Below are 27917 nucleotides of genomic sequence, written 5' to 3' on the forward strand. Positions count from 1 at the left end.
TATATATATATATATATATATATATATATATATATATATATATATATATATATATATATATATATATAAAGATAAGATATACTTTATTTGTTCCCCGTTGGGGGAAATTCTTTTTTTTACAGCAGCTTACAACACGGGGCAGGGGGTTACAACAATGTACTATCATAGTTAAAAAATATAATAACAACAATAATAGCAATGACAAGGGTAAAATATAATATACTATAATAAAATAAAATAAAACAGAATAAAATAAAATAAAATAAAATAGAATAGAATAAAATAAAACAAAATAAAATAAAATAAAATAAAATAAAGTAAAGTAAAAATAAAATAAAATATGGCAACTATTACAGATATATACACACTATGTACACTTCTATGTGATAAATAGATAAGGTAAGTTATTGCATCTTGAATCTAGGGCTAAAAGAAATGTCTCTATATAGTATGTGACTTAGTGCATCTGCATATGACATCCTGATGGTGTTTTCCTAGTATATTTGTGTTTGTTATTATTATTGATCTTGAGCCCACTTTTCAAAGTAAAGGGGTCAACCCCTTTATGACGTCACCCCGTACTTTCTTGCACCTTGCCCAGAAGGGAGGAAGCCTAGATCCGCCTCGCCGGGATTACGCACCTTTGACCTCCAGCACTGTCAACAGGAGCCTAAGCTGCTCATGGAGATGCCAGAGCGTCCAAATCCACCAGCAGCAGCAGCAACCGGTTAGTCACATGACCAGCGTGCAGATCTGCCTGTCTCTCTCTCTCTCTCTCTCTCTCTCTCTCTCTCTCTCTCTCTGTGTGTGTGTGTCTGTGTGTGCAGCTTTTTATTTCCGCGTTCATCGAGGGAGAAGAGCTGAGCTGAATGAGTTTTTACGGCCGCCCTGTGTCTGCACATTTGACGCCGAGGAACTGCGTCGCCGTGCAGGGGAGAACTCACGCAATCGCATCGCTGCAGCAGGACCATGCTCACGCGGATGAAATCGGCGGTAGCCAATTTTATGGGAGGTATGATAGCTGGTGGATCCAACGGTGACCATCCCGGTGGTTCGGATCTACCCCTCAGGTTCCCGTACAGCAGACCGGAGTTCCTGGGACTGTCTCCGGACGAGATCGAGTGCTCGGCGGATCACATCGCGAGACCGATCCTCATCCTGAAGGAGACCAAGCGGCTGCCTTGGTCCACCGGCTACGCAGAGTGAGTAACCTGTGTGCGTCCATCTTTTATTTTTCCTTTGCACAGCACACAGCAGCATCTCTCCTGGACCACTGAAAACCCCCTAACAGAGGCAAAAACATGAATGCACCAGCTGCTTTTATGTGCGTAAAAATAGGCTCAGCACTTGGGTTTTCCCTCAGATGGACCCTGCTTTACACTGCAAACATAACATTCAAGAGGAGGCCAACACCTTAGGACATAAACACACCCCTACCTTGCACATAAGGTCACTGTAATCTACCTTTATGGCCATAAAATCATGATTGTGGAGGCGTAGTGGAATGAAAAATATCATAAAGTAGGTTATTATAAGGTCACTACTGGTGCAGAATTGTTGTAGATGGATCCTGTTGATGCTTTCCTATGTCAACAGAAAACTGCACCCTCCAGGTAGTATTTATTTAATAGCAGTGACAAGTTTAATAGGTATTTACAAATAAGGAAAGGCAAGACGGCTCACCTGGTTTTGCATCTTCACTTGTGTCACTGCCGTGTTGTGTTTGCATGGTCAAATAATTTTCTCATGCTGCTTGTTGTTATAGTGAAGCTGGTAAAACCTGACCCTGTCCTGTAGATTAATATGATACAAAGAAATCAAGCCATGAAAAACAGGGAGTGCGTGACTCATTCAGTGTTGTAAGACAATAAAAGTCCTCCCTCTCCTTTTAATTGACATCACAGACCTTGTGTCTTTTGTATTATTAATGTCACTTAACTTAACTTCTGCTCCTCAGAAGTGGCTGTGTTGTAGATCAAAGTGACATCATGAGCAGCATTTAGGGCAGCAATATGAAAAGCTAAGTTTGCTATAATAAGAGCTGGAAAGAGTAAACAAAAACATGAGAAAATACACAGAGGGAAATGTTTTGTCTGTTTTCTAATGGCGGCAGACAGGAGAGGGATGTGCTGGCTTAATTTGCATACAGGTGTAAGGGCAGCATGCTGTAACACTCCAGGCTAAGAAAGACCTGCATGACAAAATCAAAACCAGTTCTTATTTCATTTGATGTAGTTATATACATCATTGATTTGCATTAAAAGATTATGCTGTTACAGCAGCTTCATTTTATCAAAGTGTATCACTGTGAAAAACAAATATGATATAGTATGATATCACATGATAGTTTACAATAAGACACAATCCTTGTCCCTTTCAAAAGCAACAGAAGTAAACAATCAATTTTGTGTAGATTATAAAGATCCATAGATAAACTTTAAAAATGATGGTGATACAGCAGCTGCAAATTATCCAGGCATATCACAGTAAAAATATATATATATGGTACAAGATGATGAAATGATATGATACCATATGACACGTTACAAATAAAAAAAACAATCCGAATTCATACAGATGAGCACAAACAAATAACAACAAACATGTGTACATTATACATTTAAACTTAATGCTTAACATTGAAATAAAGACACATGTACACGTAGAATAGGCAAATATGTGCAAGAGTATTGTTGTAAGAGGCGCTGGTGGCCTGGCGGGCTGGGCGTCCCACGTGTAGGGGCTGCGGTCCTCGGTGCAGAGGTTGCCTGTTCGACTCCCGGCCGGTCGACCATTTGCTGCATGTCTTCTCCCGCTCTCTGCTCCCCAAATTTTCCTGTCTCTCTTCGACTGTCGTATCCAATTAAGGCAAAAAAGCCCAAAAATATAACTTTTTAAAAAAAGAGTATTGTGGTAAAATATTAAGTATCAGGCCGCCGTTGACCTAGCATTTTGGGCGCGCGCCCCTTGTACAGAGGCTATAGTCCTTGTCGCAGCAGTTGCAGGTTTGATTCCCAGCCTCAACCATTTGCTGCATGTCTTCCCCCACTCTCTACTCCCCACATTCCCTGTCTCTCTCCAGCCTTCCTATCCATCAAAGGCAAAAATGTCCAAAACATACCTTTATAGATGTATATACTGTATATATAAGTATAAGTATAAGCAGTGTTGTACTTGACTCAGACTTGAGTTTGGCTTCACTCCTGATTTTAAAGACTTGTGACCTCACTAAGGCTATGTTCACACTGCAAGGTTTAATGCTCAATTCCTATTTTTTGCTCAGATCAGAATTTTTGTTTGCCTGTTCACATTACCATCTAAAAAGTGACCTGTATCAGATTCCGGTGTGAATTGTTTGTGGCTCCGAACTGCCCTGCATGCGCAAAAGAACAGTCATATGCAGTGGTTTCCCAAGTTCTTACGATATACTTTCAAACACAGACCGGTTACAGTATGAATCCTCAAGCTTTTCCTTGTATGGAAGTCAAAGACCTCGCTGTCCCTCCATTGACTTGCTCCATCGTTGATATCCTCCATTTTTGCAAGGCTACCGCCGCGCAGAATTGTGACGTGTGTCGCTATAAAGTGAAAGTATCAAAATCCGCCTTGGCCGTTCACACTGATGTCCCATTGAAAAAAAATAAGATCTGTATCTGATTCAGGACCACATATGGAACCGGTCTAAATCTGATTTGAAAAAATCAGGTTTGGGCAAGATTTGAGTGTTCACACTTCCTCTAAAAAATCTGACCTGGTCACTTGACCCCCCAAAAAATCGGATTTGGGCCACTTTTGCCTGCAGTGTGAACATAGCCTTAGAGTCAGACACTGATGACTCGGACGTGGACTGGGAATTGACAGCTCTTGGACTCAGAAGGAGGAGAGGGGGACTCAGACTTAATAAACTGTTTTGTGGTTGCTGTTTTCTTGTTACAGTTGCTTTCTTGTTGCTTTTTTTGAGTAATGGCTGGCATATATTTACCTGCATGCATGCTCACCTGTCTTGTTCAGAGTCAGTTGCCTACAAAGATCCTTAAAGAGGCTCCACAGATCAGTTTATTTATAGGGACTTGACGTGGATTCTTGTTTGGTCACTGGGACTTAAACTCAAGGTTTAGTGATTCTACGAAAACACTATTCTTAACAGAGAGGTAGCTCAAAGTGTAAATACACATCTACAAATGTGGACAAAGCTCTTTACTATAAAGGTCAATGAACAGTCTTTGAGGCCGTCTATCTACGCAGTGTGTCACCAAGTTCAGTGCCCTGAATTCAAAAGTTCACTAAGAGGAGTGAATTGTTCTGTTTCCCTCTTAACAATAACTCTTATCTCCTCTCTCTGTGATGGGCTGTAATGATAGAGTGCTTATTTCCCTCAGCTTAATTGTTTAATCGATGATGTTAGGTACTCAGTAAGAACGCTGTGTGCGCAAACTCCCTCGATCTATTTGCATCTAATGTTTCAACTTCAGCTGCTCTCCTGTTAACCCTCTCTGGATGTGCGAATGCTTGTCATGTTAGGTCAGACAGCGCTTCAACACATCTCACCGGCTCAGTCTCTCTCCCTAAGGCAAGAAAAGACAAGAAGAAATAGGCTTTTGTGAATCTGTCAGTCACTCATGTATGTTCAAAGTGGGCTTCATATTTCTACTTAGAGTTATTGTTCAAACTGTATTTTCTCTGACGTGAAGTCCATTATTTATCACATAATTACTATAAGTATTGCCTTTCGTTAAATGGCACAGTTATTTTCTGAGGTTTCTGTGTCAACATAGAAGTGAAACTGCTGCCAGGGTTTTATGTGTAGCTTCGTGCACATGTAGCAGCTTGGCACAGCATCAGCCAGGACCGAGCCAAACCGAGGATTTGTAAACAGCTGGCTGACCAGCAGGCCTGGTTGTTGTAGTGAAGTCTCACTGTGAGGAAAGAAAACCTGAGCCCATATGAGATGATGTGATCCATACAGGGGAGCATTAAAAGGGTCACGTAAACAATAGATCGTTTTATTAAACAAAAAGCTGAGGTGTGTCTGTAGCTCATCTCAAGACGCGATGATTACAGCTACACAAGTAGAATAATAAGGGATTACTATTATGTTTGATGATACTAACAAGATATTGCAATCTAGCACAATCGAAAACAGATACTCTGATTTCCTCTCTTGAATGAAACAAAAACTGGATTGGACATATGTGAATACTTCTAGTATTGGTGAAAATTACAGTCCCTGAGATTATTTGAAACAACTACATGTTGTACTATCGCCAGCTGTGCTTAGGGTTGCCAACTGTCCCGTATTAGCTGGGACATCTCGTATGTTGGGCTAAATTGGTTTGTTTCATACGGGACCTCAATTGTCCCGTATATTGACTATCAACTCTTGTAAATACAGCAGAATGCACTCTACAGATCCTAGATCAGATAAAACGGCAGTGGCAGATCATGTGCCAATCACACCGCCTGTCACCCAATCACAGGCCCCCTCACGCGCATCAGTTGTATACAGCGCAAATGCACCAAGTCCTGCAAAAAAGTGTGGAGAGAATTTTCTCTCTGATGGCCATTAAATGGTCAGACTCAAGAAACAGATGCAGCACAGAGCTAATCAAACATGAATTTCAAATATCTGTAAACTGTGACTTGTCATGTAAGGACTTCTCTCTGGCTGTGCAAAAGGACAAAAGACTGATTGAGTCACTCAAGAGCAGCAAAAAGTATCCATGGAAAAACTACATTTAGTGAGTCATACTCCTGTTTTGCATTTCATTTTTCTTTTGCCTGTTGTTTTATGTAAAGATCCAAATTGTGTTTTCTTTAAGGTTTATTCATATGAGGTTACATAATGATACAGTAAGGATTAAAGGGAATATACACACTTTCTGCATTTCCAGTTGAATCAGAATATGAATACACGCTGAATTCACACATCATGCTCACACCACCATGGCACCGTGCACCTGTCCCTTATTTAGTAGTGAGAAAGTTGGCAACCCTAGCTGTGCTAGCTACTATAAGCTGCTTACGTTGGATAAATTCAATGTTTGCTGGGAGCTTTATCATTTTAGTATGGACACCAATAAGTTGGACAGTTTGCAATGACAGCTGGCAGAGATTTTCGGAGTCACAGGGGAAAAGTTGACTAATAATCCTCTGACTTGTCCTCTGACCCTCAGAGGTTTGTAGTCTGCTAGCATCATTCATTCAGGAATTAGATTTGATTTGTGGGCAAAAAAACCCCAGTGAAACAGGACATTTTGAATCTATCTGTATCATGTGCTTATGTTAGCATGTTGAAAATGCTAAAGTAGCAGTATGAGTATGGTATGGCGCCCAATGCCAAGTTTATATCAAGCAGCAACCTCTGGTCTAAAAATATGAGTCCAATGCAGAAGTGCTAAAAACTGCAGTTCATCAAGGAACCGCTTGAGGCTGGCTCCAGAAGTACTGGAAGTCACATACACACCAATTAAAAAAAAAGCTGATCTTTACAGCAGAAATAAACATGTTTACAGCCTGGTATAAAAACAAGTGTAGTCTGGATAGCTCATTTCTTGATTGGCACACACTGTACGGTAGGGGTGAGTATTGCCAAGAACCTCCCAATACGATAGGCATCAGGATACTTGGGTCATGATATGATAGTATCATGATATATCAGGATATCACAATATTGTGATATATCGCGATATTCTACACAGGTAACTAAGAAAAAAAATAGAGATGGTGTTTATGTAAATCACATAATATTACTCAAAATTGAAAGGACAAATTAAGTCAAAACTATTTGATTGAAAACAACTTTTCCACTTTATTGCTTTTGAAATACTGAAGTCGTATTTTAGTTCCAACTCGGCTAAAAAAGGGATTTTTATTTTTACAAAAAAACGATTATTAAGAGTTGAAATATCAATATTATATTGGAGGTCAAAGTATTGCAATATTTTGCTGTATCGATATGTTTTTCAAACCTCTACTGTACAGGGGGTGAATTTTATTCCAACGCTGCAATTTTGAAGATATTTAGATGAAGAGTCTTCCAATGAGAGGCACAGCTGACTTGATTGACAGGCGGGAACTCTGTAACTGTCGTCTATGAGGCTTAAAGCCCGCCTCTTTACGTCACAATTGCTCAACAGCAGCAATATGGCTCCCGCCGTTGATTGGCCTCAAAACTGCGTTTCAGAAACAGATGGGTGACATCACGGATACTACGTCCATATTTTATACAGTCTATGGTTTACATCCTTGAGTAGTCCCAGTTTACTTTTCCAGCTTGTAAATGTTATTTGTGTCAATATGTTATACTGAGAAACATCTAGCTTGGCACAAATTTCACAGAAGTGACTAATATCAAAACATTTTTAGTTGTGCTCATGTTATTCTGTGTAGATAAGCTGAAATGTAGTGGAAATGGTGATCTAACCTTCGTGCTCAGTATTGATTTTCTCACACAACCTAATCTGTTATCTTGGGTGTTCTCATTTTAAAGCTTCCAAATCAATACTGGTCATATTGTTTTACTTCACCAAACCATAACATGTGATATTTACAGCACAAGTGAGGTCTCACAGACTCTCTGTCTACATCCTTGTAACATGCAGGAAATGTGAACGGCTAACAGAAGAGATACTATTGTTGGTTGACTTTTGGACTCTTTGGAGGGAAGATAAGAGGTTTAAGGGCATCTCTGGGAAAGTTTTCTACATTTTAATCATGTGCATGTATTCTGTATTGTTAGTTAGCTGATAGGTACACATCACGAGCAGTGGAATGTAAAATCAAATTGTGGGATCACACAGGAGGAACAGCACGTGCCTGCTCTGCTCTGTGTTTTTCTCCCTCATACCCCTGACTGTGAGGCCTCTCTCAGCTTGCTGGGGTTATTCTGGGTTATAGTGTTTTCCCCCCGTGGAGACAGGAAAAACAGTTCTCCTAGACGAAGGAGGTTTCTGATGAACTGTCTCTGAGTGCGTGCACTGCCTGTCAGGTCCACTGAGCAGGATCATTTGAATGGATCACTGAGAATTGCTCACTCGAACTTGGCTCATTCTTCTCCAGCACACTTTCAGGCCTCACTTTTTGCAGACAGACTAGTTTACTGCTGCCCTTTCCCTCCACCATGCTAACACACCAGCACTCACCTTTGATGCATCTCCCCGGTGTACCCAGCTCACAGGGCTGACTGTCCTATGACAATGAATCACAAATAGGCCAACTGGCATATCATGCAATTTAATACAAACAATACCTATGATACCCCTTCCTTTGTTCTCCCAAATTCTGACCCCAAAATCCAAACCTATGATCAGGTAATTGCCTCATCAGAAGCAGGACTTATGTTAAATTTAACCTCTATGCACAATGTTACAAAAGCGACCCCACAATACATGCTATTCAATGGTGTGTGGGCGCACATACTTCATGCCACCCCTGCAAGTGAGTGCTCTTGTTGGGCCACACCCCAGTCCATAAAGTCTGGACACGCTCCTGCTTGTTAGCATGTATTTTATCGCAAGTATGTCATGTAACTTTACTCAGCATCAGTTGGATCCATAAGAAAAGACAGTGAGAGACAGGAACTCAACTCTGGGTGTTTTTTAAAACACAAGACTTACCTTTTTAATCTGGTTTTTAACTTTGAGTCATTTATTTTTAGCCCTGGACTGCATTATTACCATTAATAGAATTGTTTAAGCATCATTTTTATTCTCTGTTTTTATTCTATCTTATTTTATTTTATTTCATTTTTCTGATATTTATCTGATTTTATTTGATTGCTTTTATTGTAATGATTTTATTTTTATTTTGTGAAGCACTTTGGGCTGCATGTTTGAATTTATGAAAGGTGCCATATAAATAAAAATGAGTTTATTTGAGTTTGACCCAGATAAAAATTAGACAAGGATGTTTGTCTATGTAGTATGGCAGTCTCTCTACAATTAAAAGTCAATGTGGCTTTCCCATCCCTCCCTGCTGTCAATATAACCTAACAATAATAATAATAATAATAATAATAATAATTAATCATTAATTTTATTTATAGACGCCTTTCTGGACACTCATGGTTACCTTACAACATAGCAATAATAAAAAGTAAATAAATACATAAATACATTAGAATAAAGATACAATACTAGAAAAATGAAAGCTTCAGCTCATCAAAAAGAGTGGACTAGAAGCACCTTGTTCTTCACTGTCTGTAGCAAAAGATGAACAGAATATTCTTTCTAGAGAGTGGCATGCTTTCCTCACTTCAGTCAGAATACTATTATAATAGTCAGCAGGTGAACATAAAGCTTTCTTGTCCTTGTGAATGTTCAGAGAAAGATCTTAAGCTTTGTAAAGGTACCCTATAGAATAGAGTACAGTGAAGGGAAAGGGTTTTACTTGTGCTGTTAAGACTTTGAGCCAAAGTTGAACTCCTTGTGCTTCGTCTGAGACAGACCATAAGAATGAGTCAGTCAGGGTGTTTATGTCAGAGATTAAAAGTAAGGACGTAAACGTACAATACAGTTTTAATTTTTATTTTTGAGCCTTGTTTTTATTCTTATTTCAGTCAACAAAATGTTTTTGAAAACTCTAAGTTTTGTTACTTTCACGGTTATGTTATATTAATATTTGTGTAATATTCCTTTCTTTTATGCAGTCAACATGTTGTAACAAGTCCATCCTGACCAGACTTCAAACAAAGGGCTTTAGACACAAACTTAACCTCGAGCAGGTTCAGTCAGATGCTCTCATTGCTTGTCAAAGCTTGTCTTTTTTCATGTTGGATCATTTCTGTCCACATGATTTCTTGATCTTTTAATGTTTTTATTAGCATCATTCAGTTTGGGCTGCTTGGCTCCAGCTGCTGTCTTGTTTGGTTCAAGGAGAACAGGGATGGTATGTAACAAGAGAAGTCATGTGCTGTGGTTTGGAAATAAAAAAAATAAAAGTGGGTTAAAGTGTGTTTAGACTTTCATTAAGAATTGTTAAAGCCACGTCTTCAAAGGCTTTACCTCTCCTCTCTCCGCCTGCCTAAACTTGCTTGTTGGCATTAAAGAGCAGCAGCAATAAGAAGGTGAATAAGCTATAATAAATCTTTCTCATTCAGCCATTCATTCACTCACTCCTCTGATCCACCACCTGTACAACAAACCCCTGAAACCGCAGCAGCACTTGGATCAATACTTAATCGATATGCGTGTCTGTAAGCTAAACACCAGAGGGACCACAGCACTTTGTGTTTGGTCTGCGGTTTGACAGACATGTAAGAGAGACTGTCGGTGCGTCTGCTTGTTTCAATAAGGTGCTCTCATTATTAAAGTGTAAGCGAAGGGAACACAGATTATGTGGCAGCTTCAGGGCCTGGTTGTTCATAGTAATCTGATCGGATTATGGCGATCATGTCGGCTCAGATCCTAAGAATGGGGTGTGCAAAACACAAAATAGGATTCTGAAACAGAATGAGGTAATCCAGTGTTGGTGGTCATCTGGATTAAACCTCTGATGTGTGTTTTTTTCAGTAAAAATGTTTGGGTGAGACAGGGAGGAAAAAAACCGGATAATCGTGATCATAGCAGAATGTTGAATTTTGAATTTGAACACGAATATAGCCAAACTTTTCAATAAGTCGAACAATTCAACATTTTATGAGCGAGTAGATACTGAGCATTTTATTTTTCACATTTTGCCCTTGAATTGCTGAATCACTGAAGTGGTAGAGAAGGCAAAATAGATGTTTTGTCCCCATCAAATGTCAAAGTTAAACATGATATAGATTTAGGAGTTTAGGGTAGGAAACATGGGCTGCACGGTGGTGCAGTGGGTAGCGCTGTTGCCTCACAGCTAGAAGGTTCCTGGTTCGAATCCCTGGCCGGGCGGGTGCCTTTCTGTGTGGAGTTTGCATGTTCTCCCCGTGCATGCGTGGGTTCTCTCCGGGTTCTCCGGCTTCCTCCCACAATCCAAAAACATGCTCAGGTTGATTGATCACTCTAAATTGCCCGTAGGTGTGAGTGTGTGCATGAATGGTTGTCTGTCTCTCTGTGTTAGCCCTGTGATAGGTTGGCGACCTGTCCAGGGTGTACCCTGCCTTCCGCCCGAAGCCAGCTGGGATAGGCTCCAGCCCCCCGTGACCCCAAACGGGATAAGCGGTCAAGATAATGGATGGATGGATGGATGGATAGGAAACATGATTGCATGTGCATTGTGGAGGCTCCTGTGGGAAAAGTATGTAGTTTGAAGTAGGGACGTGCATGTTTAGCTGACTCATTGTCAGAGCCCTCGTTAGTCTGCACCAGAATTACTTGTCAGTTGAACAAACTCTCAATAATTTTACGATTGTAGACCTAAAAAAACCCTCATATGTTGTGTCAAAGCTGTAGCACAGCCTCCCTCCACTAGTTGGGGCTGTAACTCCAGTTAATGGCTGCTGCTGCAACACTTAAGTCAAGTCAAATCAAGTCAACTTTATTTATATAGCACATTTAAAAACAACCAGCGTTGGCCAAAGTGCTTTACAATGCTCTACTACCTGGATGAAAACAAGCACAGATGATAGATGGCATCTCATAGCGTGGTGACATTTAGCTGTATTATAATCTAGAGAATGGAGATAAAGTTGTATGAAGGCTGTGTTCAATTAACTCCATGTGTTAGTACTGCATAACCAGTAGAGGTATGTGGACGTTAACCTGCAAGGTGGACTGAAGGATGATGGTGCTAGCTCTGCTATTGTTAGTCACACACGCTAAACCAATTGTTTACTGTACTTTCAGACTCTGTGATCCTGTGTTCAGCCGAGTTAAATAGATTGTGCTTAATTTTGCCTAGTCTAGTAAGCTTGTTGGTCTTTGGTTTAAACCACTATGTGTCTTTGGAACAATCCTAGCTTGTAGTCCTATTGGGACACTGGTCATGTGGAATCTTTGAAAGTAGGTGTTTTGAATAAATTTGTAATCAGCTGTTAACTGCATGTTAAAGAAGCACAGGATAATGCAGTTAATGTGTGTTTTATTCTTTTACTTGTGTTGTTGGTTGATTATGTTTTGAACTGGGAGCTAAATCAAGTAAATGTCACGCTCATCTGTGAAGAAGATGAACTTCAACTGCACTTCATACTTATGACTTACTCAGTCACATGATGCTGCACATTCTGCCTTCTATGTGGTTTTAGTTCTGTGCCAGCTTTAAGATAAGAGCTGTGTTTTACACTACAGAGGGTGAACTTCATAAGTCACATAAACAGCGCTGTGCTCAGAAATGGAAATTTGCTGCAGAAAATATAAAAGCATTGTCTAAAAAACAATAAAATATGCAATAATAATTAGAGTGTTTGTGGAAATGAAAATGTGTTCATGTGGCAATGTTATTACTCCTCGAGGAACCTTAAACTGGATTTGAATGTGTTTAATCAGATGCATTGAGTGCAGAAAAGCAGATATAATTTCTGCAGTTTTGATGTTTATTACCATTTTAACTTGCCATTTGTGAGCTTTGTGTTTGTATTAGTAATGACAACAGTTCCAGTGTTCTTTTATTACTTAGTATGACTTCAGTATGTTTTTAAAAGAGCAAGAATGCTGTAATGAATATGAATCCAAAGCACAGCAAGAATCCAGTTTTAAAAAATGAGGCTGTAATCAAGGGTTTACCGTTTACATGATCTATCACAGTTTACAGATGTTTGGGTTAATTGTTACTGTGCAGTTGTTCCACGCAATGAGACCTCAAAACATATAACCAACACTCTCTAAACTTTGAAGATGCAGAAAATGGAGGACACCTGATAGGCCTTAACCTGTATTTTCTATAATAATCTGTGGATTTTTTGCTCTGCATTTGCAACAGGAAGGGTTTTTACTCATTTGGCACATTATCCAACTTATAACTTAATATAATATCTTCAAGCAAATCTTGAAACCAGACCTCTTTCCTTGAGGAGGTTCACTGTATTGTAGAGTTCAGCTCTGACAGGGTAATTAAGGTCGTTTCATTGTCTCAAATGTGAAGACGTGACATGAGGTAAGTGAACACGACAGCCCTGCTCTCGGACACAAATCCAGCCTCAGGGTGTGGATGATTTCTCCTCTCGTATCAGAGATGAAAGGCCTCGAAAGTCCCACTGATGTCAGTCATGTGATAAGTGATCCTCAGTCCCTGCTGCGCTCCGCTCTCAGACACACATGATGCATGAAGTTTGTGGCCTCTTTTCATCATGCAAAGTTTTCTTTTCCCTTTGAAGCTGGGGGAAAGAAGTGAGGGAACACACTGTCACTTTTCATACATTTTAACCTATTGACCTAGTAACACTCACTCACCAACTGCACCACTCTGGGGTATTTGTCCTGATTATTTGTCTACAAATGTTTTATTGTCTGTTTGTCTGTGTGAAGCCGAAGGCAGTAATTGTGGACAAATACAGTTCTGATCTAATTTTATGAGCAAAAGACCAGATTCAATGTAAAACAAAGTTCAACCAAGATTTTGTTACCACAATGTCTCAAAGCCACAAATCCCAGATTTGACGAAATCCCATCAGAGCTGTATCTGCATGTATGTCAAGTTATAAGTGACAGAGACAAGTGAGACGGGTCTACCTATATTGGTGTTTTAGGGCTGGTCCTGATACAGATTTGTCAGAGCCATGGAATAATTCAGTATATTTTCATTATTTAGATCATTTTTTATAGAAAAAAGAGAGATAATCATTACTTTTGCTTAGAATTCTGTTGAATATATTTTGTATTGTCACTTAAATGTCTTTTTATACTTGTCTAGCTGGTCAGGGTATCTGTGCCTTTAATTGTCCTGCTGTAGTTAATTGATGCTGCTGTTATTATAGCAAATTGGCAACTGAGCACGTGCAGGAATGAGGGCTGTGATCTGAGCAGGATTTTATAGTTTTGTACCATTTTAGGGAAATGAAAAGTACCTTTCTTTCGTAAACATGTTCATAGAGACTAGAGAAGTGTTTTTTGTTTGTTAGCTGTCTATATTTTTGAATAAATTCTCACTTTGATTCATTTTATATGGCATACCTTTCATTTTTGGTATACATGCACGTAAACCTGCTTTGGAAAGCACGAGTCAGAAACATCATGTCCTGCAGAAGTGGCAAATTTTTACTTAAAGTTGCCACAACAAGATTATTAGTTGTTCATGAAACAGATAACTGTGTGGCCAAAAGAGGTATTGATCTCAATGGGTTTCTCATCTGGTTAAATAAAGGTAAAATAAAAAATAAAAGTGAATTAATTAAAAAATTTGCAACTTTGGCTCTGCTGCTGATGTGAGTGGATCTGTCAAATGTCAGGAATCAGTAAAATAAAACGCAGATACAAGTAGTTTGCTAAATACCAAACATCAGCACCTAAAATTAGTAGACATCTAATTGGTAAGGTGCTAGTGGAAGGCTGCAGATAGCAAATAGTGCATTTAATCCATTCATTGTCTGTATCAAATATCCCATTGAGGGTCAGGAGCTGATCTAAGCTGTCATTGGGTGAGAGGTAGGATACACCCTGGACAGGTTGCCAGTCTATTACAGGGATGTCATTTAGAGGCAAACAACCAATCACACTCACACTCACACCTACAGGTCCAAAGGTGGGTTATGGAGGCATTTTCAGTAGGTGTCAGATTTGTTCCAGAAAAAAAGTTGTGGGACGGCGTCTCTCCCACGCCTTTATTTTGAAGGAGATGTTTCCTCTGCAGCAGTAGGATACTTTAATTACGCTGCACACAGAAGGTGGCAGCAATAGACCTTCACACTTCCTATTACTCGCCTTAAACGTCATATTATGGAATTTAAAGTTGTTGATGTCATTGAGGAGGTAGTAAAGGGTCCTGAGGCTAGATGAGTGGAGAACCACAGACTCATCAGTTGAACTACCGAGTCTATGGACTGTGGGAGGAAGCTGAGGTACCCAGAGAGACTCCAAACAAACATGCATGGGAAGAACTTGTCAACTCAACACTGGGCCACTGTGAAGCCCACAGAATTTCTTTAATGATTATATTCAGTCAGAGAAAAGTTCAGTCACGATTTCCTGGATTTTTTTTTTTATTAGACTAGTCATTTATTTAGTATTCTAACTCTTCTTTTACAAAGTTAGCACCTTGCTTTTTCCTCATGAAGGTAGAACAGAAAGGTAATAAAAGCTGCGTCTCTGTGTAGTCCTCGAGTGTTTCCTATAAACCTGTCTTATTGTCACACCACAGGGAGCGTTGCTATTCTTACTTTTAATGATAAGGAAGTGGTAAAAGACCCCAATTAAAACCAGCCGCTCTTAGAAAGAGGCCTGTACAGATAATATCCTGTCAGGTTTACAACCTGTGACTGTGTTTCCTGAGCTGGAGACAGAGATTCCCAGCTCTGTGATCGTCCTCATGTCCTATTAGGATTATTTGAAGAAGATCCTCCACAGGGGAGTAATAATGGCGGCCTCTCGAGTCAACATGAGGCCATATAATGTCTCGTTTTTAAATTATCCTCACAAGGACGAGGCTTAGAGGCTAAAGTAAGTAAAATAACAGTCAGTGATAGTGTCCTGTTTAAAGAAACTGTAGAAGTAGAAAGTGAGAGACTCCAAAAAGCTATGAATACAAACACAGTCCTAACTCTGATTAATTGAGCATCGTTATAAGAAGAAAAGTGCGTCACAAAGGCACCAAAGGTTCAACAGACGGTGATAAAATCATCAGGTTTTAAACATAAATAGACATCAACACAGTCTCAGATGAAAGAATGTTTTAAGAAGGGAGTGTTCCTGGTGTCCCTGTGTATCTAACCTCTAAACCTCTCCTTCCATACTGTATGCTCCGATAGTTTTAATGGCTCCACTGTTGACCGTCTCCTCCAGTGTGTCTAAAAGGAGAATACCTGGAGTATCATAAATCAGCGTCTGTTCCTCCACGACTGCAGCAGCAGCAGCAGCAGCAGCAGCAGGCACCATCTGTCAGATGTTGTATAATGCAGTATTTATGTCTCTCTCTCTGTCTCTCCTCCTGGTCTCAAATTGAAATGTGTATTTAGAGATTGTGCACCTGCTGACCTTAGCGTGCGTCGTCTCACTTTGCCATGCAGAAAACCTGCTGTCAACCACTGTAAGGAAAATCATAGCTTCTTCACTGAGAGGAGTGTGGTGATCATCCTCTTTCACCCACAGTACTCAATCATTTTGGTTTCTGTGGTGATAAATGCAGGGATGCAGCATCACTTCGCGAAAGGTTGAATCAAAGACACAGCTGGAGATAGACTGTGTTTGTTTCTGATTGAATGAAGTGATTGAAAGTGAGTGAAGCTGACAGCTGATGGCGTCAGAATAGTTCATCCTGAGAGCCTTCGGGCTGTGTTGTTTATTTTAAAGGTGTGTGGTTTTCTTTGAAATGTTCCTCATGTGTCTCACGCAAGCAGATGCCAGAGAGCTTTCTGTTTTTATCCCCCAAAACTGTGGAGCTCTGCCTCTGGACATCAGCATATAAACTAAGACTTACCTTTTTAATCTGTCTTTTAATTTGGAGTAATTCATTTTTAACCATGGACTGCATTATTATTATTATTATTATTATTATTATTATTATTATTATTATTATTATTATTATTATTATTGTTATTGTTGTTGTTGTTGTTGTTGTTGTTATGATGATGATGATTATGATGATGATAAGGAGTATTATTATTGTTGTTGTTATTATTATTATTATTGCTTTAACAACATTTATTTATCTTATTTATTTATCTATTTATTTATTATTATTTATCTGATCTTTTTAACTTTAACATATTTTTAATTTAGCTTTCTACCCTTACTTATTTCATTAATTTTCCTGTATTGATTTTTATTTTATTTTTAGTATTTATTCTGATTGTCTTTTATTATTTTATCTATTTCACTTCTTTTCTGTCTCTGCTTTTTGTGAAGCACTTTGGGCTGCATGCTTGTATGTATGAAATGTGCTTTATAAACAAAGTTGAGTTGATTATATGAAATGTATGCACAGTTAAAAAAAACTGTAGATATATTTGGTATATTGCTCTTTATTTCAGAAATGCAGTTTTATTACCAATTGATTCCATAACTATATTTATATTTACTTAAGAACACAGATCATGCCTCTTGTATGACTTGTTTCAAAAGATTCAGTTCTGTTTTTCATCATAGTTTAACAGAGTGAAGGTCCTTTGTTTTGGCTCCTTAATGTTGCAGTTTTTTAAATAATTACATGTATCTTATGGTAAAAGAACATTGTGTGTTTGTATATTTGATCTCTATCTTATTCATTATCTTACTTCTTGAATCATTGTGTTCTCTGTTTTCATGTTTGACGTCCTGTAGAGTTTGAACCGACCCTGACTCTCTTCTGAATTGTGTCTCGTCTTGCCCTCTCTGCTCAGGGTGATCAATGCCGGAAAAAGCACATTAAACGAGGACCAGGCCTGCTGTGAGGTGCTGGTGGTCAAAAGGAGACCTTCAGGAAACTCCACACCCAGCCGGACCCCCACGGACCGCAGGAGGTCTTCTCTGCCTAATGGAGACGGTTTGGCCATCAAAGACTACCAGGTGGGTCAAACTGAAACATCTGTTTCCATGATTAGAAACCGTCTCCTTTCCCCATTAGCTTTTAGAATGACATTTTATGGCTTCAGGAAGGAACGTGTTGTCATTTGTTATATATAGAATGTCACATTGTGAGGGGATAGAACATTATGCATATTTGCTGCTGACATTATAATGTCTTGGTTGTGTATAAAAAGACCTGCATTGAATATTTCAGCTCAAGGATACAAAATCGGATCAACTTGAAGCTTCTATAATTCTGTTTTTATTTACTACTAAAACAAAGGTAACGATCAGAGGAGCTGTCGTAGCTCTGGGTTTTATTGCTGTCAGGACCCACTGTCCCCTCTTCCTGTCCCGTCAGCTGATTATTGGGGCGTACAGCACACAGAGTCCTCTGCACATCACTCTTGACAGCCACTAATAAAGGCAGGGCAGTGTGCAGTGGTTCAGATACACACAGCGATGACTGACAAAGTAGAGCTTGACCGATGTGGAGTTTTTGAGATGGATTTTGATTTTGAGGAAGGAAAATGTTCAAATTAACGACAAGAGTGCTGATTTAAAGTGTATATTTGAGTCAAAATAGAAATTGATTATGCACCAATATGACAACATGATTATGCAAATGTAAACAGGAGGCTTCTTGCTTCTGAATTCTTATTAATTGCAGTGCCAAATTATGCTCATTTTTCACCTTTTTCCTGAGTTTCTTCTCCTCTATAGACGTGTCGGCTAGTCGGAATTCAAACTTCTGTACAAATGACAAGCAAATTAGTCACCTTTGAACATCCCTCAATACCAGCCATCATCTGCTCACCTGTTATCTTCTGCTACATGTGCTACACACACTGCTAACAGCGCTGAGAGTGTTTTATTCTTTGGAGTTTGCACGCTCTCTCCTTAGCAGATCTTAGCAGATTCTATCGATCATTATTGGTGGAGCGATTTCTGCCAAAGGCTTTTAAGTCCACCTCCTGTTCAAGTACAGCATGTCCTGTAAAGAAAAACACTGCCATAATGAAATGTAAACTCGCCACTAATTGCTTTTGTTGGGGAGTAAACCACAATCACACAGTACACTGACTGACAATGGTTGCATTATCCCTCTGAGGCTGAAAAAACTATCCTTAAAAAGTTCCTCCTGCATCTCACTTTGTCTTCCTGATTTGACTCACTCTGTTTTCTGCATTTCCCAAAATGAAGAAATCGGTGTGATATGACTTCCATCGGCAGAATGTATCTATTTTTAAGTAATACTGCTTCTACAATTTCCTCTCAGCCCACCAGCACTTTGCTCAGGTCCACTCAGAGCCTACAGCAAACTCATGCAAGTACCTCATGACTCACTGCTGCAGTGATACAGAACCAGTAGGGGTAGTTTACAGCCTCTCCTGTGTTCTTTGTTTGCTAGAATCCTCCCAACAGTATTTTTAGAAAACCAGTTGATAGTGTGTGTGTAGAAATCTGTGATAGTAATGATCCACACTCCCTTGTACAAGAAGTCAGTCATCTTTTTTTAACTTATCATATGTGTAAGGATGAGAAAAGAATGATAACTTAACAGATGTACTTTCTAACTTTCTGTGACTTGTCAAATGAGAATGGAGTTAACTTAATGGATGTATAAAAGATCTGCTTTAAACATGCAGTCTGTCAAATTACCATCTTCTTATTGAAAATACTAGAAAAGGGGCGCAGATTTAGCCTAATGGTTAAAATGCGTGCCCATATAGCGGGCGGCCTGAGCTCGATTCCAGCCTTTGGCTCCTTGCCCGCATGCCATTCCCTTCAATACTCACTGTCCTTTCCTCTCTGAATAAAGATGTGAAAGCCCCAATAATATTATTTAAAAACAATAATAATTATAAAAATAATTTAAAAAAGATAAAAATTGAAAATACTACAAAAGTAAGAACACTTCCGACCTGTATAATCTTCTTTTTTTATTGGCTATATTAAAATTCAGAGCCAATCCAGAGGTAACCTTGCAAGTCTATATTTGTTACTGTAGTCTGTTGGTGTCTAAATAAAGACAAGTGAGGGCTAGTATTCACAGGTTGTAAGCTTAAGGTGCTTATCTACAGCAGGAATTTCTCCAGGAACCAGGGTCTGAATTTAGTTCTGGGTTAGTTGATCTACCCCCAATAAGGCCTTGCTCAGGCTGTAGTATTTTCCAAAGGTCCAGGAACTTTGGGAGGCGTGGCCTGCGATGCTACAATGGCGTCTTTCAGCTGAACGTGTCAGCGGGTGTCGAGTTTACAAAAGCTGAAGAAACATGGAAGGAGTCCTTGGGAATGCATCCTTTAGTCGTTTATAAGGATGTCAAAATATACTCATCAGATATGCATCTAATGATAATAAAAAAAAAAATTATCAGGGATGCGTCCAGCTGAAAGTCGCCAGTTAACAAGGTCGCTCTTTAAACCAAAACACCGGTCGATCTCTGCCATGGCTGTAAAAAAATGTCCTTGCTTTAAGTCGAGCATTTCAGTTGTTTTGAATCTGCTTAGTCACTAATACAAACAATCAATAACAGCACAAGCTGAATCTCCTCCATGCTAACAGACTAACTGGAGTGTCGCACATGATGATGTGAGCCCACCTGTCGCCTTCAATGGCGTTATCTTTGTTTTATGGCCTTTGTCTCTTTCTTGCTGCCCTCTACTGGTCTGGCAGTGCAGTGCAATTTCTTTTTGTCCTTTTTCATAAATCCCTGGCCTGATTTGAATAATCTTCACCTGGCTTCAGACTGCAGTGGAAACGTAGACAACTATGGACCTCAGGAACCATTAAGTTCCTGGAAGAGAAAGTCCAGGAACTAAAAGTACTTCTTGTCCAGCAGCACCATTAATTATTGTTTAAAAAACCCAGAGAAGTTCCCTCCATAGAAAATAGATGTGTAGCTCTTACCTCCTCTGCTTACATGCTGCATCCTGCAGGTGCAGTTAAACCTGAACTGATTGATATGTTGTGTTTTGACGTGTCCAGGACAGCGCTGAAGACCTCACCTTCCACTACTGGGCGTTGTTTGATGGCCACGCAGGCTCCGGTGCAGCGGTCGTGGCTTCCCGCCTTCTTCACCACCACATCGCCCTGCACCTTCAGGAGGTGTTGGAGATCCTCTGCAGCCCAACCCTGCAGGCCCCCACGTGCCTCGGGGAGGAGCCTATCAATCACCTCCTCACCCCGACGTCCCAACGGGCCCTCACCAGGGCTGCCTCCCTGCGCGGTGCTGCAGGGGCTCCAGGATCGCCCAACCCCACGCCCACACGCTTCTTCACGGAGAAGAAGGTTTCACACGAGAGCCTGGTGATCGGCGCCATCGAGAATGCTTTCAAAGACATGGTAAGGGGATGATATGAAGGAGAGGGTTGTCAATGAAAGTTGGGGACATTTTAAAAATAATGTCTTTAAGATTAACCATCAAATTAGAACTGGAGAACTTAAGCATCTTGTTCATCTTTTCTTGCACTGAGGAAAAGGACATCAATCTCAGAAAGCCTCAAAGACACTGTCCTCATTACTAGTAGTTTCTTTCAATTTTTCATCTTCTTATCTCAGTTTTTATGCTTAAAACTAAAAAGTGAGTTAAAAGATAAGCTGGGAGTAAGTTTACATTCTGTGGTGACATCAAGACTCTACATTGAACCCCAGGCATTGTGTCCTGTCATGGATTAACAGTTCAGTTATCAGTACAGGATGTCCTGTATGTATGTGAGGGTACCGTATAGATCTTCCCTTGTGTGCTGCCTCAGTTGCATATGTTCCTTTATTATTCCAAGGACAACAAATATCCTTGAGTTTTGGCTTCCATCAATCAGGAGAGACACATTTTAAAGATTAAAGTTTATTTATTACAACTGAATGAATAATGAAACTTGACAGAAATCTTTGGCGTAAGGACTCTATGGGGATAATTTTGTGAGCGTAGGATGCGTGAATTTGGCAGCAGAAGAAATCCCCCTAGAGTCCAGACACTGGTGGTGGTGGTGGTTGATGAATTCCAGGAGTTGAAGACTTTGCAGAGACCAGGTGGAGATGGGGAGGTGGAGGGGTGCGCACCATCAATGCAAGAAAAGAGACACATTTAAAAAGACAGCAGAAAGTTGATAGGCTGACGATAAGGGTGTGCCACTGAGCTATTGGATGACAGCCGTCGCTGATTAACCAATAACAGCTCCAGAGCTTGCAGCTGGAAGCAGGTGAGCTATTGAACAACAGAGAGGAGAGTTAAACAACTGCTGTGATTGCTTTATAGCCTGTCTGAACCTTCACTTGAGCTACATTTGTATGTGTGATTAAGGTCAGTCATGCCACTTTAAAAACAAACAAACAAACAGAACTATGGGTTAACAAATGTTATTTGTTTTATTTTCTTTGCATGCTTTTTCACATATAACATGCTAGAACTTGGTAAGAAAAAAGACTAAACCTAACAAACAACTCAGTGCACTTCACCAGTGACAGTACATGAAGAAAAATACATGTAAATGTACAAAATGCTGGAAAAAAAATGGTACAAAAGAGCAATTCAGAGTGGTTGACATAAGAGTTTAAAACATCATGATAGAGACCGTTGAAAAGTACAGCAGATAAAATAAAGATGGCATAATAAGAAATCAGTTTGAAAGGTGATGCCCTTTTTTTAGGTTTTCGCCCCTGCCCCTTAAACAGCCTGAGTATGCCACTGTGCCAGTCCTTTAAGATGACAGCACCAACACCGTGCATTCGGTCATCTCATCCAAGAAAGGGTCCATATTAATTCAGCGTTCATTAAAGGGATGATGGCTAAAACTGTGAAAAGGTCCAATGACAAAACTGGTAAACATGAAAAGTGTCAGTCTCATTTACAATGTATGGAAATGGTGAAAAGGCTGGAAGATGTTATGTTAACATGAAACCACCTGTAGTGTCATCATAATTAGCAGCCCAGAGAGATACACAGATTTCTCATCAGCTAGCTCAAGATGAAAAAGTTGACTCAAAATTGATGATATTAGTATATCAGCTCCAAAATTCCTAATGTGTGACTTTTCCCTCACACGTAAAGCATGTGGTGCCAGTCAGTCAGTCACCAGTCAGTCAGTCAACAAGCAGCCAGATAAGTGATTTACTTTCTCCTCCGCGCTGCTTCGGTCGCCATCTGGCCGCTTAGTAAGTGGATGTTGGAGACTTAACTCATGCGGAGGCCAAGAGATCAAACCACGGCCAATAAAAACAGTGCGTGTCTGCTGGACTGGCTCTGAAAGGGAAGAGGTCAAAGGTCACTGGCCTGAGTTTCAACATCAGGGTTTGAAACAACAGGGTCTGTTATTTCTGTCTCATGCTGGATTGTGGAGGAGAAGTGATGAACAGTTTGACCGTGATATTAAAGCCAAAGAGTTTTCACTAATAGAGATCATATCATGTAGACAGGATAATGCACTCTTACAAATGTATTCAAGACTTCAACTGATTGTACTGAACACAAGAGGGGAAGATTCAACGACACATGACAGGACAGTTATTTTTTAAAGGCTAAACATCAACAACTCACTTATTGCTAATCCTCTGTGGAGGTTTAAAAAGGAGATTTGATCGATATTTCATGTCAGCAATTACAGAAAAATGCCATCACAGGTTTACAGAGGCCATGGTGATGTGATGTCTTGCACAGTTCTCACATATTTTTACATTATAACTTAATATAATACACAATATAATCATGCAAACAAGGTATAAACTGAAGAATATGGAAACCCAGAGCCCTTTTTGGAAATATAAAGAAAAAAACATGTACAAAAAATGTAAATGGCCATAATCTTCTAGATTAGATCCTTTTATTTTGACAACAAACCAAACAGAAAAGGCCTGTATGCTACCGAGCTCAGTACATTACAGCAACCTAGCCTTAGAAACAGAGATACTGCATGTTACAGCGTCTAAATGATACAGCTTCATTTACCACAAGTGTTCCCAAACTTTTCAGCCTGTGACCTCCAAAATAAAGGAGCCAGAGACTGGTGACCCCAAATGTCCCTCAAGGTGGTTCAACCTTGTTTCACTGCCCCTCACACACAGTTAGAGGCCAAAACAAAAACATTACAAAGACATTAAAACAACAAGAAAGAACATGGCAGTCAAAATAGTATTTTATAAATACTTTAAATAGGCTAGTAGTTTCATTTAAGTAATCTTTATGTTCAGGCTCTATCAGTGACTATTCAATAAGTAATAATAAAAATGTAACTACTAATTTAAAAATAATACGTACTTGTATTTTTACAGTAATGGATACAATTTGCAATTTCAAATTTTTATTTTTTTTGAAGTCATCTCACGACCCATCTATCACTGTCTCGTGACCCTCCAGGGTGTCCTGAACCTCGCTTTTGGAACCAATGATTTAGCAGACACTTTTGCCACGTAAATCTGAGGGTTAGTAAAACCCAAGTTAGGATCCCGACAGAAGGGGACAACAAGTCTGATTAGACTCAGGGGCCAGCAGGTAGTGTTCAGAGGCAATGATCAGGATGTATAGAAGCTATGTTTTTCTCATTTTATCATCATCACAATGAATATCCTGATCAACATCAACAACAAACACAAAATCATTCTCAGCGATAGCATCAACATCACCAAAGATGTTTTTTGACCGCAGGGACTTTACCCCAGAACTAGGGACTTTACCCCTGAATTACATACGTTTCGACTGGGGGAACCAGGGTCTAAATTTAGTTCAGGGGTAGATAATCTCCCCCCTGAAAAGCCCCTGCTTTGGGGGTAGTACTTTTCAAAGGTCCTGGAATTTACACAGTTGTTGAAAAACAAAGGGAGTTCCTGGGAATGCAAACTAGTTTAGTTTTTTATTAATATTTCAAAATATTATTATTATTTTTTTTTTCTCCATATGTCACTGGCCTGATTTGCTGATTTAGTTCCAGGGAAAGTAGTTCTGGGGTCTGTTAGCCCCCAGAACTCTTGGTTGAAATGCACCTTAAGTGTGGAGATGGTCATGTAGAGCTGTGAAAGCAATCTCAGTTAGCTTAATCCAGAGTACACATCATAGGATTTTTACCAACCACTAACATTTGTGTTGAGTGAGATCACTCAGAGTCTAAATTCAAAGAAGACAGTGCAGTCTCATCAATCTCATTAGAAAATGCAATATTTCAGTGCATCCTGGTGCTTCCTTGTCTTAACCACTAGATGGTGGTGTGCAATTAACTATCTTTACCAAACTGCTCTTCCATAAAGAGGGACACTCAGTATGGGAGCTCTTAAAGCTCGGTGTGCTTGAGTCCAATTCATTTTGCTTTAAGAGTTTGTGAATGACATGAACAGTTTGCTGTGAATTGTTGGTTAATGTGGATTTTATGAGGCTTCAGTTTTGACAGTGTCAGTTCTTTTCAGAGAAATCTACATTAGAAATATGTATCCTCTTGTATGCTTTATGAGCAAACATTTAGACTAATCTAAAAAAAATGTCTTGCATCTGTTCCTGTTCTTTCATCTTTCCAAAGTCAATTATCTGCACTCTCTGCTATCAGCAAACATCTACATCTCCTCCAGCTTTCTGTCTCTCCTCTCACATACCTCTCTGTCTCTTTATCCACCTCTGAATCTGCACATTTTACCTTATGTGTCCTCTCTCCTTTCTTAAAGGGCACGTGCACAAAAATCACCATTAACATTGCAGATAATGTCACAGTGAATGTACGTCAAACTTTACAGCTGCAGCGCCGTCAAACCGTGGTCTAAAGTTGCTCTTCAGCGAGCTGTAAGGCACTTTGAGTTCATTATTCAGTGTTTCATGTTTCTCTCTGCACCTATAGGCTCTAATCGCAGTGTCTGTTTCCCTCCACAGCTACTTTTATTTATTCTGATCTAACTTTGTAAATCTAAATGCAATCTGTCTTAAGTGGTTCACACATCTGCTTGGAAAACGAAGCTATCTCCAATGCTTTTACCCGTAAGTCGGTTTTCTCTCTTATTTTCTAATGAAGTTAATCCGTTAGGAAATATGGAAGTGTCAGATAATTTCAGGAGGGTTTGGTATCACTCTAAATCTCTTTATCTAAGTTCACCGAGCCTCTGTATCTTATCAGCTGGGTCCGCCTTCAATCCTCCTGTAACACGACTCACTGCATTCCTATGGAAGTAGCAGGTGTGTGTGTGTGTGTGTGTGTGTGGAGCAGCTACTGCAGCCTGATAAACACTCAAGGGCGTGTAGACTAACAAAGAAAAGCATGCATCTAAGAGAAAACTGCTTATCAGCCAAACTGCTGCTGGATTTAGGACTGAAATAAGAGGGGCTTGGATGACTGGCCTCATGTGATCCTCCACTATAGGACGCTATTTGTAGTCCTGTACCGTAGAGGCCACTGAGTGTGTTGACAGGATGAGCTGACTGTTGCTAACTGTTGTCTGATCCCCATGTGATTACCATGGAACTTGATTGTTTTCAGATCTTAGCTAACCATTTTGCTATTTTCAGCTGCTAGTGGTAGCCAACTGTACATAGTTTTAGTAGAGTTGTCGACGGTCCAGTTTTTCCCAGAATTGTTCTCTTCTTTTTCACCAACTGTCCCGGGAAATGAAAATCTCTCCCGGTACACAATTTGTCGGGACCTCATTTGATTTCCTTCGTTCTGTAGTCTAGAAAGGTCCCCCCGTGCCTCCTGCGGCTATTCAAAAATTGTCTCTGTTTTCTTCCTGTCTATGCGCATGTCACGTGCCCTAGAGCTCAAAGCGGCTCAAGCAAGGAGGGAAACTTGAAGGAGGAGAGACGACGGACAAGGAAGGAGATGGAGCAAATACATGCACACCACCAGCACGAAAAAAACCATACACTAGTTACAATCATGACTGGGCGACACTGTCAGAGTTCGAATGGGTATGGCCTATATGAAGGGAAAAACGCATTGGAAATCCACGCAAAAACAAAAAAGCATCAAGCTGTGGTATCAAACAAACAAAAACGGGCAGCCATTAAACTTTTAGGACCAAAAAAGGTTCACCAGAAGAAGACAAGATTGCAGTGGCAGAGCTTACCAGTGTCCTATGTCCGAATTTTATGTTCATTCTGTCGGTCTGAACTGGCCGAGCCGTCTGACCCAAACAATTGGTCCCTTTTTTTCGCACATCCAAGGTGGCAACCCTAAGTTTTAGATAGTGTTTACCCTGTAGTATAAATCTTTAAGAAAATTATTACCCATGAATGCCAACTGCTCTTTTATTTCATACTTAGTAACACTTTTTCTGAAAAGAGCCAATATGTCACTATGTACCTAGCTTAGCAAGCTGGTAGCTGTTAGCTTCATACCATACAGACGTGACATGTGTTTTTATCTTTCTGTCCTAATCTTGGCAAGAAAGCTAGTTCTCCAAAATCATAAACTACACCTTAAGTTATGACTTTTTCAAGAGCCCTGGAAACACATTGAACACAATGCTAGCAAGCTAGCGGCTTTCTCTCTGTATGTTACCGAGTGGAAACCTCTGTTCTAAAAAATATGAGTCCAATGCGGAAGTGCTAAAAACTTCAGTTCATCGACGATCCGCTTCGGGGCTGGCTCCAGAAGAACCGGGAACCACATACACACAAATTAAAAAAAGCCGATCTTAACAGCAGAAATAAACATGTTTACATCCTGGTACAAAAGACGAGTGTAGTCTGGATAGCTCTTGTCTTGATCGGCACACACTGTATGGGGGGTGAATTTTTACATAACGCAGCAATTTCGAAGATATTGAGATTACGTGTCTTCCAATGAGAGGTACAGCTGACTTGATTGACAGGCGGGAACACTGTAGCTGTTGGCTAGGAGGCTCAAAGCCCGCCTCTTTACGTCTCAATCACTCAACAGCAGCAATATGGCTGCCGCTGACGATTGGCCTCAAAACAGCTCTTCAGAAACAGACGGTTGACGTCATGGATACTACGTCCATTATTTATACAGTCCATGTTTGTTACAGAGCACCGAACTAAGCTAATTGCTCCCTTGCTTTGGAATAGTTAGCATTTTTTTTATAATTCTGCAAAGTTCCTGTAAGTACAAACATTAGATACTGTATTTAGTGGTAGCTTTTAGCAATTTCTTTGAAAAAAAGAGTGATGTTTTAAACAATTGTTTGTGTTTTCTTTTCTTTTTAATAATCATGGCACAACAAAATGTGACCAGTGACAACTGTTAATGCGTGAATGTCTACTGGCACACTGTAAGGTGTGTGAACGTGTGGGTTGTCAGCAGGATATTAATCCTCCATATCAAAGTGACATTAGCTCATTTTAGAAAAGAATTCGCCCAAAGGTCCTTCTCTCACTCAAAAACAGCTGATATGCAACAGATTTGGCTGAAATGATTAATTCGGTTAATTACCTGTCTCACT

The 27917-nt window shown here is 39.8% G+C and overlaps 1 protein-coding gene across 1 annotated transcript in view; it reads left to right on the forward strand.

The window, feature by feature from the left end:
- Positions 1–553: 553 nt before the first annotated feature.
- Positions 554–27917, forward strand: part of ppm1h (protein phosphatase, Mg2+/Mn2+ dependent, 1H) — a 52005-nt gene continuing 24641 nt past the window's right edge. Inside the window, exons 1-3 of the mRNA XM_034684774.1 lie at positions 554–1202; positions 17381–17546; positions 20535–20891. Of these exons, the coding sequence (XP_034540665.1) occupies positions 970–1202; positions 17381–17546; positions 20535–20891 (756 nt within the window). The 5' untranslated portion in view covers positions 554–969. The remainder of the gene's footprint in view (positions 1203–17380; positions 17547–20534; positions 20892–27917) is intronic.

Source organism: Notolabrus celidotus, chromosome 6, assembly GCF_009762535.1.
Source record: "Notolabrus celidotus isolate fNotCel1 chromosome 6, fNotCel1.pri, whole genome shotgun sequence".
Classification (NCBI taxonomy): domain Eukaryota; kingdom Metazoa; phylum Chordata; class Actinopteri; order Labriformes; family Labridae; genus Notolabrus; species Notolabrus celidotus.